The sequence below is a fragment of the Microplitis mediator genome, chromosome 1 (genome assembly GCF_029852145.1).
Source record: "Microplitis mediator isolate UGA2020A chromosome 1, iyMicMedi2.1, whole genome shotgun sequence".
Classification (NCBI taxonomy): Eukaryota; Metazoa; Arthropoda; class Insecta; order Hymenoptera; family Braconidae; genus Microplitis; species Microplitis mediator.
The window spans coordinates 6291950-6304583 of record NC_079969.1 but is presented as its reverse complement, the minus strand read 5'-3'; the positions used below and the strand labels follow the sequence as shown (position 1 = coordinate 6304583).

General features: G+C 25.9%; 2 protein-coding genes and 1 non-coding gene across 4 annotated transcripts in view; 1 reads left to right on the top strand and 2 right to left on the bottom strand.

Annotated features, from left to right (window-relative positions):
• The window catches only part of LOC130670068 (tubby-related protein 4), a 48084-nt gene extending 43320 nt beyond the window's left edge, over positions 1-4764 (bottom strand). The window contains exon 1 of one of the 2 annotated variants that reach the window (XM_057473251.1): positions 4451-4764. In XM_057473251.1, coding sequence (XP_057329234.1) covers positions 4451-4546 — 96 coding nt within the window. In that variant the 5' untranslated portion in view covers positions 4547-4764. The remainder of the gene's footprint in view (positions 1-4450) is intronic. The other variant, XM_057473246.1, reaches the window with a different exon arrangement.
• A 1925-nt stretch (positions 4765-6689) lies between these two features.
• On the bottom strand, positions 6690-6762 carry Trnam-cau (transfer RNA methionine (anticodon CAU)). Its single transcript has one exon. It is a non-coding gene; the product is annotated as a tRNA-Met (tRNA).
• A 2317-nt stretch (positions 6763-9079) lies between these two features.
• Positions 9080-11547, top strand: LOC130664009 (RWD domain-containing protein 1). Its single transcript, XM_057463637.1, has 4 exons — positions 9080-9292; positions 9536-9885; positions 11069-11255; positions 11336-11547. Exons 1-4 carry the CDS (start codon positions 9223-9225, stop codon positions 11470-11472), a joined length of 744 nt encoding a protein of 247 aa, XP_057319620.1. The 5' UTR covers positions 9080-9222; the 3' UTR covers positions 11473-11547.
• Positions 11548-12634: the final 1087 nt, after the last annotated feature.

The window sequence follows — 12634 nt, the reverse complement described above, 5'->3', positions numbered from 1 at the left end:
ACATGATCATATGTGAATATATATGATAGTAGATATGATCACTATTATCATTCATGAAATCAGATATGATCAAAGATTATATTAGATATGACCATGTATAAAGATATATCATCATATATAACCATACATGGTATCAGATATGTTCATATATGATATTAAATATTATTAAATATGATCATACATTGTATTAGATATGGTCGTGTGTGAACATATATGGTATCCGATATGGTCTGATTATATTAGATATGGACATGCATAAAAATATATCATCATATATAACCATACATGGTATCAGATATAATCTTGTATGATTATGCTCGGTATCATATATGACCAGATATGATCATTTATATATTTTTTCTCGGATATCTTTAGTAATAAATTACTATGTACTTAATAATGACTACTCCTATTAAAAAACTTACTATCCAAAATTAATAAAAATTTATTTAAAGAATTTACGATTATTTATTTGAGGATTAAGTAGTCTCAGATAAAAGTAATTTAAAAATGACTGGGTACTCAATCCCTTTGTATATATGTATATACATATACACTGAATTTTATGTCAAAATACCTATATATTTATCCACCCTAACTGGTGACTGTACTTGGCAACGCCCGAGTGATAGTAAATTAGCCAAGGCATAGACTGTCCCTACTTGTACCACGGCAAGTCCAGCACCCACATTTCTAGTACAGTTCAAATTGACATTGCTCTCCAGTATTACCTCCATACATACACACCCATATGTATACATGTATATATACTAACTTACACTTAGGAATCGAGAGAGGCCAGCCCAAAAAGTCAAATAAACAACGAAAACTAAATTAAGTTTATCAAAAGCATTTAACGACAGGAAACGGAAAATATTTCTAATGGATATAGTTAAATTATTCGAGTTTCAAATCCAACTGTCGTAATTCTGTCTAGCCAATTTTATTTATTGATATAATTTTATTATCACATGTTGGAAAAATTGATTTATTCGTAATTTTTTTACTGTCCTCTACGGAAATTGATAATTTTTCCTAAGAAAGGAACGAGAACCTATTGGCTACAGTTTGAAATTCAAAATTCAAATTTTTGATATCGATATTTTGAGATCCAGGGAACTATTTCCGAACATTTTCTATAAGATTTCCAAGTGTGAGCATATTTGAGCCAAATTTAATTTTCAAAAATTGCAAATTTAATTTTTTCTACACTAATTTTCAAGGAAACTCTTTACTCAGATCTAATTCACAATATTCTTGTGGTTACAGCGAAACTTTTGAAATTGACCCGCGGAATACAAAATTCTAAAATATTAAAATTAATATTTTAACCTTCGAAAATCGATTGTTGATAATTTGAATCAATATTTAACTGTGGAAGTATAAATTTTGAAAAATATTGCTGTCGTCGAATAAAATTTTGAATAACAAAAATTTATTTACCCGTTAAAATTTGAAAAAGAGATTAAATACTGAGTGATACTTGAATATCAGTTATAAAAGCTGTATTTATATATTTGTTTGATCGTTTTGAATAGTCATTGAATATATAGTGTTTCTATGAAACATATATATTTTTTTAATAATAGATACTGTAAAACAGTTTTAAAATAGCTGACAAATGCGAATGGTTTTATGAAGCTTGAAAAGCCACCACTTGAGACACCAGACATGATCTTCTTCTTCACTAAAGGGTACTGGATGTTACACTTGAAATTTTAAGTTTTTTTTTTATTTTTCATTATCATTAATACTACCACGGAGAAACAAAAAACTTTTATTCAATTTTTTTTTAACTTCGTAAGAAAAGCTTTTCATTATTTTCGTAAGTACTAGGGGTGTGCAAATATAATTCGTGCTTGAGAATTGTTTTTAATGAAATGAATAATTCGAACTTATCGTAAGTTTTCGGCTTATTTGATTCGGATTCGAATTATTTATAAGTTTTTTAATTATTCGATTTAAATTCGAATTATCCGTAAGTTCTCGAACTATCCGTAAGTTTTCAAATTATTTTATCAAAATCCGAGTTCGTTATTCTTTCGAATTATTCCGGAGTTTTAATTTTAAGTTAATAAAAAAAATTTAATTATTCATTAAATTTTCGAATTTTCGTAAGTTTTTGAATCATCAAAAGAATCCGAATAATTCGTAGGTTTTTGAACTTTAGATAAAAATATTTTTTTCAAATGATTCGAAAACTGGCAAATCGAACTTTTCTGATTATTAAAAAATTAAAATTTTGAATCTAATAGTAATATTCGATTCGATTCAAACACTATGTTCACACCGCTAGTAAGTGCTTTGAATTTCATTCGCAGTAACTTTACTACTGCACATAAAATCGATAGTTATTGACTATGAAGTTATTTTTGTCTATTTCGTAGAAACAAAAAATTGATAATCATATAATTTAAGTGTTCGAAGAGAAAAGTAAAACAATGTCAGGTATCAAATAAAAAAATTATTGTTCAATAAAATTGATTTGATGAATTGAAATTTTTTAACGGATTCATACGTTTAAAAGTAATATCGATTCTTTATATACTTTTTGAGTATTGTTCAAGTGCGTATGAATTTAAATATGCATGAGATGAATTTCTCATATCAAGTAATACTATAGTAGACCATATATATTCTTATATGCATTGTACACTGTGTAAAAAATTTTTGTTTTTTCATATATATCCTTACATGAGCATATGTGATCTTGTTTGACCTGTACGTCAGTAAAAAAAATTGTTTTCTTTATATATATTCATATATGTTCCTATGTGATTATATCTGATTTCATATGAATTGAGAATCAGTAGAAAAAATTTTTTTTCTTAATAAATGTTCATATATAAAAAGATACGAGCACACATGGATCATATATGAATCATATTTGATCATTTATAATTGTATCTAAGTACACAGTAAAAAAGGATTCGTCAAAATCAACACATATCGTGTGTAAAACGAACGTTTTACACTTATTTATATGTTATTTTAACATGTCGTAAGGGTTGAAAAATTTACAGGCGTATATGTTAAAAGTAACAAATTTTCCAAGGATTCTTTTGTGATGGTCGACATTATTGTTAACATATTTTGTGTTTTACTTTGATAGTAACATATAAAAAGTGTTACTTTCGAATGAAATAAAATTTTTGTGTGTTAAAAAATCAATCGATTGCGGCAGTTCCAACAAGTTAAATACTGTGTGTTAAATTAACACACAAAAGTGTTAAAAATTCAACACTCAGAATTTTAAAACACGCTTTTTTTACACTTTGACGATTCGTTTTTTACTGTATATATATAGTTAAACTTGAACTTTTCCTTCCGGGTATAAAAAATATAAGTGAAATTAATGATTTATTGATTATATTTAATGTTTATAGTAGATACATTTTTTAAACGCATTATTATTTGACACAATCAATAAATTTCGCTATTATTAATTTATGGAAGATAACGATAAATCTAAAATATTGTGAACGATCATTCATGTGTTCCTATTATTGACATGCCGGAGAACCATGTGGAATTTATTGTTCACGTGCTGTCTTCAGACGTGACTACATCTTTTTTTTTTATTGAGTCTTTAATATGAAAAATATCAAACCTTCGAAATTTTTTAGTTTTTAAAAAATAACAAAATAGGATTCGAAATTTTGAAAAAATCACTTACTTTTTTACGTATTAATTATTTTAAATTTAAAATTATTTTATAAAATTGTAAACAGCGAATTTATATAAATATTTCAAAAAATGTGAAATATTTATTGTGGAATTGAAAACCACTAGACCTATCGATTTTTAAATTTAATAAAAATCAAATTAGATCTTTTGCACTGCGGGATTGAGTGCTCGGTTTATTTATTTAAGAAAAAAATTGTCATTCGACACTCGAGTCATCTAAAAAAATATTTCTATCAAATTATACATCGATTATATGTCGAATTAAATTTTATATAATGAATAATATAAAGTCTTATAACTTCATTTCATTAGAATATGTCGCAAAAATAATTCTTATTTAATTAATTTTTTAAAGAATGATGATTTATTTAAATTTTCTAGATTGGTCTAAAATTTGAAATTTTATTTTACTTTTCAAGTTTAACTAAAATTATCAATTTAATGATTTTATTGAAATTGATATTTTTAATTATTTCTTATTAAATTTTTTTAAATACAAAAAAAAAAGACAATTTCTATTGACAAATTGAAATTTTATTTTAAAAGCTCGGCTTTCAATCCGAGATTTAGTTAAATCCAAGATTTACATATATATATATATATATATATATATATATATATATATATATATATATATACATTTATATGTGTGAATTTTTTTTTTTAAATGATGATTTGAACAAAAAAAGTAGGATTCAAATTTCAATGGTTCAAAATTTAAAAAATAATTTTCTATTAATTATAAAAATAATAAATAATTTACCTCAGGTAATTCATCTGGTACTTTTCCCATCCAACTAAGCGATAAAATATTACAATCGCACTTGGCATTATTATTTTTTTCAAAATGCAAATGCATTTTTTAAAATTATAATTTATAAACTTTAAATCCATTAACGACAAAGTCATTAAATTATTTTAAATAAACAATTTTTATAATAATAATAATCATAACTATAAGTCATATATGTATATGTATATATAGTTTAATAAATCACTGCATAAATTTATTAATTTTAATAAAAAATTTAAATTTTATATAAATTTTTATTAAAATAAAAATGAGTTTTAATTAACATTGAATAAAAAATTTAATAACTTCGGGTACATAAATGTAAGAAATTAAAAAAAAATCAAAATTAATTAAACAAATTGTTGTAATAAATTATTATTATCGATAAGTTGTTTTAATTTTATAAAATGTCACACAAGATCACTTTGAATTTTTGAATAAAATATCGGTCACTGAATCACTTGTATTTAAATATACTTTTTTTTTTTTTTAAAGCTTTTTTTTTAGTTGAAGGTTTTATTTTTTTATTTTTATTTTGTCATTAAATTCATTGGGATGAGCTTTCACTGCAGTCTAAAGTGATACTGAAAGCTCGAGTCAGAACATGGGGTTGGTGGTCTACCCTAGATCCACTTGGTGGTGCTCACACGAGACTAGAGACTACACCCCCGTAGATGACAACCCCTAGACGCCCTAGTAATATCTAGAACTTATTGATTCAAAGCGGGATGGTTGCTTTCGAGTATCAAACGACATCTGAGGGATTTTAGTTAAAACTAATGAAACTTAAATTTGTTCATATTTTAAGAATTACATTTTGAATTAATAGCTTTAATTCTATTTATTAGCGTCTACTATGGAGGTATTAATATTTGAATATTAATCAAATTGTTGTTGATTAAATCCCTGGTGGAAATATTTCTGTTCAAAAACTCAGAATAACTCTTATAGAATTCGGAATACGACTTTTGCAAGTCTTATTTTCTCTGAAACCCTCTGAAAAAGTGTTAAAAAACCAGAAAAACTTGTGAAAGGTACACGCTGAAAAAAAAATGATAAGTATCACCATCTTGTAATAGGGAATGATTACCATCTGTATGTGATAATCATTGTCATGCTTTTTGTAGCAGATATATATGAAAGTGGATGAACAATGTGACTGGTAACAGTGTGTTTGCAAATAAACGACAGAACAAGTAAATTCGATGTTGATAACTCAGTGTATTATTAATAACTGACTTATACTAAATACAGTAAATCTGTATGGTTCATATGTTAACTATATTCTTCTAATATATTAACTATATGTTTCTAATATGTTAACTATATTCTTCTAATATGTTAACTATATATTTCTAATATGTTAACTATATTCTTCTAATATGTTAACTATATATTTCTAATATGTTAACTATATATTTCTAATATGTTAACTATATATTTCTAATATGTTAACTATATTCTTCTAATATGTTAACTATATATTTCTAATATGTTAACTATATATTTCTAATATGTTAACTATATGTTAACTATTACTATCGAAAATGATAAGCATTCTTATTTAGATGGTAACCATTCTTATCCGTGATGATAATCATTACTATCTTAGATAGCAAAGTAAAAAAATTTTTCAGACATAAGAAATATTACTATCGGCGATAGTAATTATTACTACATGAGAAACAAATAGTTAACGTAAAAGCATAATAATGATTATCACATACAGATGGTAATCATTCACTATTACAAGATGGTGATAGTCAGGATTTTTTTTTCAGCGTGTAAAAAAAGACATGAAATTCGAACTCTTCTAGAAGAAATATCTAGGTTTTCAAAAATTTTCTGAGAGGACTAGTAAAATAAAATATAACAGTTTTTCAGAGTTTTTGTGAAATTGAATATAAGTTTGCATGGGTCATGCGTGATAATTCTTTCCTTATGCATGCTTGAATATGACCAAATTATCAGGCATGATTCATATTTAGTTATGCCTGCATCATTCATGATTTTTAATCAACTATTGTTACAGCAACTTTTATGGCTTCCGAGAAAACGCATAAGACAAATTTTTCGTAAGACTTTTGTCATTTCAGTCACATAATTGTCAAAGACCTAGGGTAATTCAACCAATAAATCGATGATTAAGCTATTACTCGTGTTAATTAAAGTAAATGATGTTAATTTTTTCATCAAAAATCAAAAGTAATGCTCCGGGTGAGGATCGAACTCACGACCTTAAGATTATGAGACTTACGCGCTACCTACTGCGCTACCGAAGCAATTGCTATAGGCGAAACAGTATATCAACATACTGATAAGTTTTACTATTTTAGCTAAATTGGCCTAAAAATTTATACGGAATTCAAAAGAAATTATAAAAATAGTGTAAAAAAAAGTTGTATAAAAAAAAAAAAAAATTAAAATAATGAGAGAAAAAAATAATATTTTCAGTAAATGTATGAAATTTTCTAGTATTAACATTGAGCGCGACGAACATCTGTCGACCGCATTAAATCATGCTCAATAAGCAATGAAAAAGTGATAAATTTTTATAAATATAAAAATTAAAATTTATAATCCCAAAAAAATATATATGCAATATCACATGTGAAAGGTGTGGATAACCCTGATTAAACAACTGAATTCGATCGAATTAAACAAAATTGAATTTTTAATTCTATTTAATTCAGATACATTCTGATAATTCGATACCTAACTTAAAAAATAATTTTGTCTAATTTGGCAGGAAAACCAGAATTTATCCAAATTGAAACGAATTGAAATAATTATATTCTGTTTAATTCGAAAATAATCCTCGGATTTCTGGTTCTGGCTTCAAATTAAACCGAATTGAAACCAATTCAAAAATTTTAAATCGGTTTTATTTTGTTTAATTCGAAAATAATCCTTGAATTCTTTTAAATTCTGTCTTACCGAATTTAACAGAATTGAGCAGAATTAAAATTTTTAATTCGGTCGAATTCAGTTGTTTAATCAGGGAAATACTACGCATGGTGCTGAAAATATTAGTTATAAAAAATTTTAGAAAATATATAATATATATATTATTTCCATCGGAATAGTCATCATAGCAATAGAGTTGAAATATTTATAATTCTTTGAAATTTTAGAATATTTATTTGCATTTACTAAAAAAATTTAAGTGATTTCAATTATTCGTAATTTAAAATTCTCAATAATTAAAAAAATGTTGGGTCAAAAATTTGTAATTTTAAAAACATCCTGTAAAAATATACACAGGATTTGAGGCGATATCTCACAATATTATGTCAACCGCTTCCACGGTGATCCATCAAGACTATAATAATTATATTTTATTAAAAATTGACACAAACAAAATTATTTTTTACCTTCCATACATAGACCATCAGTTTTTGTAAACACCCTGAAAATTTAGGTTATACATTACTTATTTTTTTCTCATAATGGCATTAATCCACATCCATTCTTTTTTTTTTTAATTTTCATTTAACAGTTGGAAATGTATTTCTGTCTGTATTTTTGCAATTAACTACATAACAACTATTGTTTACCATTCTTTAATTTAACGTGAATTCTATCCTCTGCGTACGCTGCAGTCGATTTAGTTCCCGCCACCTTACACTCTGCACCCTACTAACTTTATGATACTGAAGTCAGCGGACGTCTAATAGTTTTTGGATTTTTCTAAAGACAATAGATTTAAAAAATAATATTTAAAAAAATTGTACCTACAGTTTTTTAAATTTTTTACCTGTGAATATTTTTCGTTTTATTTTTTTTTTAAATTGAGTTATTGAAAAAAAAATTCAAAAATTTTTAATTGTCTGCTAACTTCAGGATCATCCAACTTTATTCATTTCACCCAAAATAATGTTCAGATTATGAAAAAAAGAAGAAATTTTTGATAAGTGTGAGTCTAATTCAAAAAAGTTAGCCCTTTTTCAAAATGGTAGAAAATTTAAACGTAAAATGCATCATTTTTTTCTGTTGATTAAATTTTTTTTGTTGATTAAATTCTATTAAAAAAAAAAAAATTATGCATGAAATTAATGTTCATGTTTTTTTTTAAATACAGAAAAAAAGTTCAAGTATTTTGTAGTTTAATTGTCTATAAAATCATCATATTTCAAATGAAACAAATAAAATTTCAAAATGACCAAAATAACGGACACCCGAATATATGTAAGAATTTAAAGAATAGTCAGTGAAATTTATAAAATTATTTATGATACTGAAGTTAGCCGACGTCTAATAATTGTTAGATTTTTTTTTAAACAATAAATTATGAAAAAAAACATATTTGAAAAAATTGCACCTGTAGTTTTTAAAATTTTCTCAATGTGCATATTTTTAGTTTTTGTTTTTTTGTAATTGATTTGTTGAAAAAAAATTTTGAAAATTACTAATTGTCTTCTAACTTCAGGATCATAATTATTTTTCTTCTAATTACTGGTGGTTATCAATTTATAAGTCGACTTACTGTAATTAGAAAAAGAAAAAATCTAAAAATTTGGTTCGTATTTTCCAGCCGTAAAATCAGAAACTCTCGATTTTCGATAACTCGAATTTCACTTTTCGTTCATTGCCTGCCTAGACTCTAGAGGCAGCACCAGCCAGTACTAGTGTCAATTAAATTTACAAAAAAAAAATAAGAGAACATATATTTTTAAATTTTTTATTTGTTTTATTAATTGTTAATAATAATAAATAAATAATTAAATAATAATAATAATAATATGGATTATAAATCCGAACAAAATGAAGAAATCGAGGCATTAGATTCTATTTATTCTGGAGAATTACAAAGTATGTTATTAATTTTTTTATATAACCTCTAAACACATATATTTATATATATTTAGCTCATTATTTTTATATTTAATTACTTGTTTTATATTAATTTACTGATTTCATTTAAATATTCAAAAAAAAATTTTTTTTTTACATTGGAAAATTTTTTTAATCAGATTTAGTTAAACTGATATTTTTTTTGAAATAAAAAATAATAAATTTATAATTTAATTATAATAATTATTTTTTATTGATTAGTTTTAGAAACAGAACCTCATTATAAATTTATACTGCCAATAAAAAGTGAAGAGTATGAACCAGAAACGAACAATGGTCTGTCATGTGATTTAGAATTTACATATACGTCTAAATATCCAGAAGAGCCGCTTGAAATACGAATTGAAAATGCTGAAAATTTTGAAGATGATGATGAGGAAAAATTACTTGAACATTTAGGGGAACAGATGCAAGAAAACTTGGGTATGGTTATGGTTTTTACGTTAGTCAGCGCTGCCCAGGAATGGCTAAATGTACAATGGGACAAAATAAAATTACATCGTCAAGAATTTGCTGCTAAAAAATTAATTGAAGAGGAAGAAGCTGAGAGGGTAATTTTTAATTTTGCTAATAGCGAATCCCGTGTAAATAAAATTCGTTCCTAAAAGTTCGACATGTGAAACTTTTGAGTTTGAGACAGACTAGAACCTCGAGTGGAACATTTTTTGAAATCTTGTAATTTTGATAGCAAAAAAAAGTTTATCTAGAATTTTATATGAGCGAATTTTGAATCAAAAAATAACTTTTTCGAAACGGATTTCTACTGAATTTTACCCTCGTTCCAAAAAAGTTCAAAGACTTCTAATTTGGGATTTTATATGAAAGTTTTTTTGATTCTTATGAGTAGGGACAAGATTTTTGCCTTATTTTTGAAATGAGTAGTTCAAATTTTTGATATTGTGGCGAAACTATTGGTCTTATGAAAAAAGTTTGTGAACAAAAGTTGTAGGAAATTTAATTTTATTAAAAAAATGTCTCTTATGATTTTCTTATACGATCAATATTTTCACCGTAATTCAAAAATTAAAATTCATAATGAATAATTCAAAATTTGATTAATTATGAAAATCTTGATTTTGAAATTACGGCTTTCTCATTAGTCCTAAGGAAAAATTATAAGAGACATTTTTTTTAGAAAATCAAATTTCCTACAACTTTTGTTTGAAAAATTTTTTAGCACGACCAATATTTTCACCAGGATTTAAAAATTAAGATTCATAATGAATAATTCAAAATTTGATTAATTATGAAAATCTTCATTTTGAAATTACGGCTTTCTGATTAGTCCTAAGAAAAAATTATAAGAGACATTTTTTTTAGAAAATCAAATTTCCTACAACTTTTGTTAAAAAAATTTTTTAATAAGACCAATATTTTCCCCGTAATATAAATAATTTCACACCTCTAAGAATTAATTATTTTTAAATTAACGCAAAGATCCTGGCCCTAATTATGAGACTCCATTTCTAATGGGAAATTTTTCAAAATCGTATTTTATCTCGTGCCATGCATTATAATTTTCATTATCACCTGCATTGATATCAGAGTTTTAATGTCTAGAGTCGATAAAAAAATACTTATTTAAAAATTTAAAATTTTTTCAAATATCTAGACCAAAATATTCCTTAGAGTTGATAGAAAATGAAAACAAAAAAATTAATTGATACTAAATTTTTTATTAACGACCCTGAGGACACTTGAATTAATGTACAATTTAATATTTAATTTCTACAGAAAAGGTTCGAAGGTACTAGAGTTACAGTTGAGACATTTATGAAGTGGAAAGAAAAGTTTGATGAAGAGATGGGTCACACTAAGAGACGTGAACTTGCATTGATCCAAGGAAAGAAATTAACTGGCCGAGAATTATTCATGACTGACAAAACATTAAATGAATCTGATCTCAAGTTCTTGGATGATGGTAAATTTTTTATTAACTCATTAAGAAAAAATAATATTATTATTATTTGTCATTATATTAATAATTATAAATTGATGTAGCTGATGCTGTAAAAGTTGACGAAAGTTTATTCCAAAATCTCGATGATCTAGATCTCAATGATAATGAAGATACTGAGGATGATGATGATTCATATAGAATTGAATCAATGCGTGAATATATTGAACCTGTTAATTAAGAAAAAATAATTGTATATTTATATCTTTTTTTTTTCTTTTTATAAAATTGTATTATAAAAAAAAATTGAAAATAATTATTGATTTTAATACCTGAGCTCACTCCTGAATGTTCTTATTGCGTAACCGTGTCTAGCTCGGCGTGACATTGCAGTTACTTCAGTAAATGATCTATACTCCAGTAAAATTGGCTTAAGGAAGACCACTAGTGTGAAATTTTGAAAAAATTTATATTTTTTTTGCATATCTCGATTAGTTTTTTTGAGTTAGTCTTCTGAAGAGCAGCCGCTTGTCGGTTCTTGAAACGAAATTTTTAAAAATCACTGCAGTTATTACTCGAAGACAAACCATCCGATCGATTTGATTTAAATTGCAGCTTCTTTTATATATTTCTTCATACCATGAACCTCCAGTTTTCTGATCGAATACAAAATGCAATTTTAGCAGACCAAAAATCAAATTTTCGCGCAAAAATTTGAAACTTTTTTTTAAAACGCCATTTTGTTAAATTAAAATTTTTTATCTCGATCGAGGATCTTGGTCTTGGTACGGGAAATCTCTTCTAGTGTAATGAATTGTATGTTTTTTTTTTTTATTTCATTCACTGAGTCGCTATCAAATAAATTTTAACAAAATGATTAAATTTCAATTTTGAAATTTCGCGCCAAGTTGGCGTTACTGCGCGTCGCTGTAATCGACGTTCAAAATTTTGCTAAAGTGGGGTCGAGAGAATCGCAAAATCGATTGCTTCGTATCAACTGGCGGTTCGATAGCGGCAGTCAATATCATCGACAACGGCAGTCGTAGTCCAGACCTTTCTTTACGTTTGAATTGAAACACAGTATTACAGTTGTCGTGTAAAATTGTGCAGTGATTGTAAGCTTTATCTTTTATTTATTTAAATTGTGCAAAGTATGTGGTGTAGTTAAGTGTTCAGTGCTAGTGTTAAGTGTTCAGTTCGAGTGTAAAGTGTTGCGAATTGCTGATGCTGATGCTGATAACTTCCAAGTTCCTGAACAAACTCATCTGGCATCGTCTGGTGGGAAATAGCAGTTAAGTGACGTTTTTTTAGCTGCAATACACTTGGAGCAATTTAATTTAAATCTCCAAGTGTATTAGGACACCCTTCTGCATATTATTTCCCCGCCAAGGTTTGTTCAAACA